Source organism: Bison bison, unplaced genomic scaffold (genome assembly GCF_000754665.1).
Source record: "Bison bison bison isolate TAMUID 2011002044 unplaced genomic scaffold, Bison_UMD1.0 scf7180017864312, whole genome shotgun sequence".
In the NCBI taxonomy this organism is placed as follows: domain Eukaryota; kingdom Metazoa; phylum Chordata; class Mammalia; order Artiodactyla; family Bovidae; genus Bison; species Bison bison.
Window position 1 is genome coordinate 2,709,633 of NW_011494884.1, and position 8,318 is coordinate 2,717,950.

Sequence of the window (8,318 nt, forward strand, 5' to 3'; positions counted from 1 at the left end):
GTTTGGTCTCGGTGGCCTTGGGCTGCAACAGCTTCAGTTCCTGGACAGAGATTGAGGTTGAGTTGTGGCACTGAGAGCACCGAATGCTAGGGACTAGACCAGTGGTCAGTGGCAAGGCCCTGGCGTTTCAGCTTTGCAGAAAATAAATGCCACAAAGATGGAAAGTAGTGAAACAAGTAAAGTGTTTATTAGGAGGAAAAAGAATCCATTACTTGTGTATAGACACACGGGTGGACTCAGAGAGTTGCACCCTTGGGGCAGTTTAAATCACTTACATGGGGCATTTCTTCTGGTTTTCCTTTGGTCAGTCCTTTTTGATTTGCCTGATTTGGAGTACATATTTGGTATGTCTCAGGATCCTCCCATGCATCTCTTAGCCAAGATGGGTGTTACAGCAGAGGCCTATGGGTAGTTAGCATCATTTACTATGGGATGGCGCCCCCTCGTTTTTGTTCCCTAAAGAACTTCTCTGTGTTTGTGTAGTTGGGGAATCCTCCTGACTTTAAGACTGAAAAATAAGTGGTCACTTATCTTTTGTCTGGCCAAGGCCCAGCCTCCTCAGTTGTCCTGCTGTTTTCATCTTGGAGTATGGATCCACAGAGAATGAAACTCCAATTGTTTGCCCTGAGGGCCATCTATCTCCTGCTTCAGGGTAAATAAGGTGGACTTGTTTGGGGCCCTTTAATGTTGGGGACCAATGGGTGTCCCTTTGGCCCATCCAACCTGAGATAGTATTGCATCAAAACTTTTTGTTTTAATTCCCTTAATGTCTGTTTTATTTATCCCATTTCTTAATAACCACTGAGAGATTTATCTTTGTGGGGATGAGTCACTTTAAAATTTCCCCTTGTTAGGAAAAAGTTTGTAGACTTTCCTTCAGTTTTTTAAAATTTCCTGTTGACTTACCTAATTAACATTAATTTGTTTTTATTAGCATCTGTAAGATCCATTGAGGGGAAGCAGAGGCCACAAATAAGACTTCGCAAACTGTTTTTTTTTGTTTGTTTTAAATTAAAAGAGTTCTTAGGTTAATTATTTTATGTGTGTGTGTGCGTATAAATAATTTTATAATTTTTCCATCATTTAATGTGGTTTATTTCCCCCCATAAGTACCAAGAAAACAACTGTTTATAATGAGAGCTCTCTAAAAATTTACCAGTTTAGAAGTTTCTTCCATTTGATGGCTCCATCATCTGGCCATTAATGAAATATATGATAGTAGTGACCCAAACTAATAAGATGCAAGAGGCTTCCCTACAAGACAGTGTAAAGGATGCCACCTAAGCAAGACCCAGAAGGTTTACTCCCAAAAAGAGTTTAAGAAAGTGAAGGTCTTCATTGTACAGACTGACACAATGAAGGTTAAGATGGCAAAAAGCCCCAAACAGTTGGTACAGTCAGACAGATATTTGTCATCAAATGAACATGATATGTGTGCCTTTTGGATGGCAGAGACCAAGTTCTCAAGTCACACACACATATACCACACAAGAACAGGTAGAACATTTAGTCTCAAAGACACAGGAAAGAGAAATGCAGGTTCACCGTAGAAGGGCTTTTATCTTTAAGGTCAGAATTCTGAAAAGATGTTTTATCAAGCTAACTTTCTCTAACTTGACTGTGTATGCAGAAAAAGGGCCCCATCATAGTCATTTTCAGGGTGAGATTTCCTTTAATCCCCAATTAGGTAGGTTCTTGCAAGTATGAGCTCTGTATGTACATAAATCTAGCTAGGGTGTTAGTTGGAGGTTGGCTTTCTGATTCCCCTAGCTTACCTGAGAGAATCTATTTCCCATTTTAAAATTGAATTTGTTGAGGATAAAATTTGCCAGTGAAATTATGTGGTGGACCAGTGTGCTGCTTATGAGCTTAATTCCTGTAGGTTTTTACCCTAGAGTCTTCTCTGCTCCTCTAATGTGTTTCAGTTATCCCTCTGGTAGTAGAAGACCATCATGGTGCTTTGATCACATAGTGTCTAGTTCTTATTTCTGTCCCCAGGAGAGTAAGTTTTTAAAGTTAAATTGAATGGATTTCCCTATAGGGATAGCTGGACACTATGAAGATTTGCCTTTAGCACTCCTGCAAGTTTCTCAGTTGCCTGAGAAAGCCATTGCTGGCCCTGAGATGTCCCTTCTTCAGAGCTGAAAGCTATTGTAATGTTTTCACTTTTATTCTGACAAATTCTTGCTAAGGTAGCCTTTTGAGGAAAAACATCAGGTCAACCTCCTACCTAACCACTCAGCCCAGATTACTCAGTGTCTTTCTTAGTTTTTAAAGTGTCTTTCAATTGAACAAATCCTGCTGTCTTTCATCCTGGGTCCCCCAGGATCTTCCAACTGTGTATGTGAAGTAGGGTGGTGGCAGTGGTAACTTTTTCATAGTGTCTGTCAACCAAGCGCCCCTAGTATCTTTCACCTGGTGAGCCAAGTACCTATTGTACACCCTCAAATAAAATGCGGTATCATCAGCAAGTAGTTGGGAGAACCAGGAGAAGCAAGAGAGATTCACCATATTCATTTGAACCCTTTGAAGAGGCAGATGGGCACAGGAGGCCTGTACTAAGACTCTGGCTCATTGTAGAGTTCATGTGAAGGAGAGAAGTCAACTCTGGGTCCCTTAGTTGGTTGCCAGAACTGTTAACTGAAAAAAAATACACAACCTGAAAGTTGAGAATTATATTTTATTCTGTGAATTTTCTTAATAGCTTTGAGAGATTGCTCCAAAGAGAAGGGAGGAGCCAGGATATATAGGAGTTTTTATAAGAAAGAACTGGTAGTCGGAACATCAAAAAATACTGTTAATTAAAGAAAACTAGATATCTCAGGTTAATGAATTTAGCACTTTTTGTGTATGGGAAGATGCAAGAGTCCGAGTTTATTGTAATTATTCCTTTGCTATGCGCCTTATCTATCTAGGGTCAGTATCCTGTGTTTCTCCATGCTGAATCCCCTCAGGATACATAGTCTAGGGTGGCTGTAGTGGCTGGATGGCTTGAAAGCCACAACATCCTTTGTTGTGACATCCTTTGTCCGCACACCTTAATCTGTTACTGAGCTGTATCACAGTAATGAGATATCGTTTCTCTGTGGCAAACTTTAAATTAAAGAATGTAAGATTGTATGAATGTTATTTCAACCATGAGTCAAAGAAACAAGGTGGGAGTGGAGTTAAACATTTATGAGATAACAGAAAATTTTGAAGACTGCCTGGTGTATTTGACATTAAGGAATTATTACTAGTTTTATAGGTGTGATAATAATATCTTGGTTAGGAGTTTTTAATTTCAGAGATAAATTCTGAAATATTTATGAGTAATACATCATTCCCAGACAGATCTGCTTCAAAACAAGAGTGATGGATACAAGAGTGTTCATTATACCCTGACATTATAATAACAATAATAGTTTTTCTGCTTTTCAGCCATTCCTGCATTCCTGGTTAAACCCTGCTTGAATGTGACATTGTATTATTACTTTAATACACTGCCATATTCAATTAACTAATATTTTACTTAGAACTTTTTCAATGTTCATAATTAAGATTGCACTTTAATCTTTTTTTGTACTATCCTTGCAAGATTTTACTAGTCTCATGAGTAATTCGAGAAGCACAGATTTTTTTCTTCTATTTGGTAAAATGATTTTTCCCTTGAAAGTTTGGGCTCAAAATCTTTTGGGATAGATACTGGACTTCTGTTTCAATTTTAAATGGTAGTGATTAATTTCAGTTTGTAGTTGTTAATTGAGTCAGTTCTGGGCATGTATGATGGGGAGTGTTCTGGATACTCAGGATACCTGCAAGGAACAAATCAGATGTATATTTCTATATGATTTACATTAAAATGACAGTCTTATGTACACTTCTGGATTAGGTACATAAAATCTACCTGTTGAAGATCTTTGTCTAAATAAAAATGTGAGTTCTCTAATTTTGCCCATTAAACTTGAACTCTATTAGAGTATAATACTGAGATAGAAGTCTTATATTTGAAAGTTATCAACTAACCTTAAAAAAGTGAGATTTGTAAAAATATTAGCGTAATATATTATTGCATGATTTGTTGTGATCCTTAAAGTTTCCAAGCATTCCTCATTTCTATTCACACAATGTGTCAGTTGTTTCAATATTTATATTATAAAAATTATTCAGGAAGTATTGTACCATCTGAAATTTAAAGGCCTCAGTCTCAAAACTTAGAACATAGTTCATGCCTCTTTGTTAATCCCATTCAAGTTTTAGATAGAATGAATTATCATAAGGAAATATGGACTTTGGGGACAGAGATTAAATTGAAGGTAATCAAATGAACATTTGTTTCAAAGTCACGTTTACCTTTAATCAAATGAACATTTGTTTCAAAGTCACGTTTACCTTTAACAACTCCAATAAAATTCTAAGTAGGGTAGCAGCCAAATCATTAGTCCTATTAATTACATGTGAGGTTGTTTAGGTAAATACCTAGTTACATATACAATAAATAAATTTACCTAAAACAGTTGTGATTAGCAGGAAAATTATTTTTTATTTTAAAAAGTGAACTGAAAAAGTAGTAAGGTATGCATGAAATTCAAGAAAATGTGCCTTTTTTAAACTGATTCTCTTTGACTTCAATTTTTAAAAATCTTGTTTTTCTACCCAGAGCTCAGTAGTAGTCTACAGGAGAAGCCAGTATAAATAACCAAGGCAGCAGTTCTAGAAGGGGGCCAAAGATGACTATGTTGCATATCAATACAAATCCCAATAAATGTTTTAAATTGATGAGACCTTGCTGGAAGGTACAGGGGAGGGTCTACAATTGTTTGTTTTTTTTACCTTGCCTCCCATGGAACCCTGTTTTTACCTTTCTTCTTTTACCCGAACCTGCCTCTTTGGCTACAGGGAGGACACCCAGTGAAATGCATTCCTGACCTGATTGGACCAGAGAAACAAAAAAAAGTATCCAGATCTCTCAGCCCTGTTGTACAGGTGGATGTCACATTCAAACGCTCAAGATGGCGGCCACTGACCTATCCTCAATATGGGCTCTGCCTGCACAGGACTCTGCCTGTTTCTATATGAGAAATACTAAGGGGGAAAAGATAGTGCCAGGATTCCCAGCAACTTGGTTACAGGGACCAATGTCTTTTAAAGATGTGGCTGTGGAGTTCACCCAGGAGGAGTGGATGATGCTGGACTCTGCTCAGAGAAGTATGTACAGAGATGTGATGTTGGAAAACTATATAAATCTCACCTTAGTGGAATATCAATTATGCAAGCCTGTGATCTCCCTGTCGGGTCAAGAAGACATAAGAACTGTGAAAAGCAGAATTCCCCAAGGCACCTGTCCAGACTGGGAGATTCAATTCAAAACCAAAGAGTCAACTTCTAATCAGAATATTTTGGGTGAAAAATCATCTGGTGGCATGAAAATAATAAGATTCACAATGGATGATTGGTCTTCTACATTAAAAGAAGACTGGGAATGTGGTAGAATCAGAAAACAGCACAAGATCCCAGAGGGAATTTTGAGGCAAGTGACATTTACTCAAAAGAAGACAGCATCTCAGGAGAGATTGTTTGACTATCATGAATTAGAGGAAAACTCTAAACTTAGATCAACACTTGTTTTTTCAAGGAGAGTTTCTACCAGTAAACATTGCCATAAATGTTACTTAAATATTGAGTGTTTGAAGCATAATCCAATCCTAAACAATTTTGAAAATATCTCTGTAAGTGAGAGGCTCTCTGAAAGTCATGAATTTGACAGAACTCTGTGGCATCTTGAAAGAACTCAAATAGCACAGAGAGTGTACACATATTGCAAATGTGATACACACTTCAAACATAATAATATGCTTCCTATATGCAACAATTTTCTCATGGTGGAGAATTCCTATGAATGTAATAAAAACAAAATCTTTTGTCATCATTCATCCCTTGAGCAACAGGAGCAAACTCCTACTGACGAGAAACATGAATGTAATCAGTGTGGAAAAACTTTCAAAAGGATTTCTAATCTTATTTTGCACAAGAGAAGTCACATGAGTGAGAAACAATATGAATGTAAAGAATGTGGGAAAGTCTTCAATGATTCCTCAACCCTAAGGAGACATGTAAGAACTCACACTGGTGAGAAACCTTATGAATGTAATCAGTGTGGAAAAGCTTTCAGTCAAAAAACATCTCTTAAGGTTCATGTGAGAACTCACACTGGAGAGAAACCTTATGAGTGTAATCATTGTGGAAAATCCTTTGGCACAAGTTCTTACCTTATAGTGCACAAGAGAATACACAGTGGGGGGAAACGCTATGAATGTGATGACTGTGGAAAAGCCTTCAACACAAGCTCTCACCTTAAAGTTCACAAGAAAATACACACTGGAGAGAATCTTTTTGAATGCACTGACTGTGGGAAGGTTTTTAGTGGTCTCTCATCTCTTAGAATGCATGTGAGAACTCATACAGGGGAGAAACCCTACGAATGTAAGGAATGTAGGAAAACCTTCAGTGTTTCCTCTTCTCTTAGAAGACATGTGAGAACTCACACTGGAGAGAAACCCTATGAATGTATTCAATGTGGAAAAACCTTCAGTCAGAGTTCTTCACTTATTATACATAAGAGAATTCATACTGGAAGAGAAACCCTGTAACAGTTAAGAATGTGAGGTTGCCTTTTTCATTGTCTTAAGGTGGATTTCATGGCCATTGTTTCAGTGTTTGTTCTCTAAAATAAGCACTTAAGGCTATCAATAGTCCTATAAACACACCTTTAGCTATATAACACATTTTGGTCTATGATAATTTGTTTTGTTTTAAATCTAAGTGTTGTCTAATATCCACTATGACATTAAGTCCTTTTTGATCCATGAGTGTTTAAAATCATGTATTTTTAATATGTTTGCAGTTACCTTATTGATTTTTTAAGTTAATTGTATTAAGTTCAAAGTATCTGAACTATATGATACTACTTTACTAGCATTTTCTTGAGAGTTGCTTTCTGGCCTGGTGTGACAGATACTGCTAGTAGCCAAATGAATATTCACTTCATCCCTCCCTACTGGCAATCCTATTTTAGCTTATATCAACACGTCTAATTATAGAACTCTTTTCAGCAGCTTTGCTGCCATGCGGAGCCATTCCCCTCATTCCTGATGAATCAAATATAGACAGTATTACTGGGGACAGATCTATCTAGTGTTTTCTCTTTGCCTTTTGCACTTTGTCATTCTATCTTCCCTAGTCTTCTCCCTTTGGATTTTGCACTCATAAAGCTGAATGAGTCATCTTGTGACCAGGAGGATGACAAGCATGGCCTAAATAAGGATGATGTCAGAGAGATCCTGGTTTCACAAAGATATCTTCAAATGGTTGTACCAGCACTACACTGCTTATATTTGGGCATATTTTTATATGAGAAAAATAAGCTTATTGGAATAGAGTCAATACAGTAATCTTATTTTTTAAAAAAAGACAAAGGTCACAAGGTTTGTAGTTAAATATTTTATGCTGACTGTACAAATTTGGATAATACCATAGAAAAGGGAGGAATGGAAATGATATGTTGATAGAACTTTTGGGCTTAGTGTAGAGTGGATGGAGCTGAGGTCATTGAAAGCAGGTGTCAGAGAAGCAGGAAGGAAATCCCAACATTTCAGCATGAGAAAACCAGTGAGTCTTCAAGTAAAGGGGAAGTTACTGATTTTAAATGCTGAATGAACCCTTGAGATTTGCTACTTGGTCTTACAGATACTGACCAGAGTAGCTCTAATTTATTAAGAAACAAAATACAGAAAGAGGAACTTATGATGGAAGTAAAAAGCAGTAGTTACAATTTGTCTTGCTCATGTTATATGAGACATTAGATGAGCAGGCTTATATGTTGATCTGGACCTGAGGAGATGTCTAGGATGGAGATACAATTTTAGCAACATCAGGAGATAGACTGGGTAATGGGTTTTGTGGAGGTTACTAAAATTGCACAGGGAAAATGGATAGTGTGAAAAGAGAATGTCTACCACTGACCAAGGAGACCTATATCTAAAGTAAGTAAAACTAGAATTTTACTAAACCAGAACAAATTAGTGTTTGAAGAAGGAAGGTAAAATCGGTTGTTTAAATGCTACTTTGAGGTTAAACTAAGATCATGGCATCTGGTCCCATCACTTCATGGGAAATAGATGGGGAAACAGTGGAAACAATGTCAGACTTTATTTTTGGGGGCTCCAAAATCACTGCAGATGGTGATTGCAGCCATGAAATTAAAGGACGCTTACTCCTTGGAAGGAAAGTTATGACCAACCTAGATAGTATATTGAAAAGCAGAGACATTACTTTGCCAA

General features: G+C 37.2%; 1 protein-coding gene across 1 annotated transcript in view; it reads left to right on the top strand.

Annotated features, from left to right (window-relative positions):
* The window catches only part of ZNF891 (zinc finger protein 891), a gene marked incomplete at its 5' end in the record, with an annotated part of 131,553 nt that extends 124,740 nt beyond the window's left edge, over positions 1 to 6,813 (top strand). Inside the window, 1 exon segment of the mRNA XM_010852529.1 lies at positions 6,049 to 6,813. Within this exon segment, the coding sequence (XP_010850831.1) occupies positions 6,049 to 6,629 (581 nt within the window).
* Between the last annotated feature and the right edge of the window lie 1,505 nt (positions 6,814 to 8,318).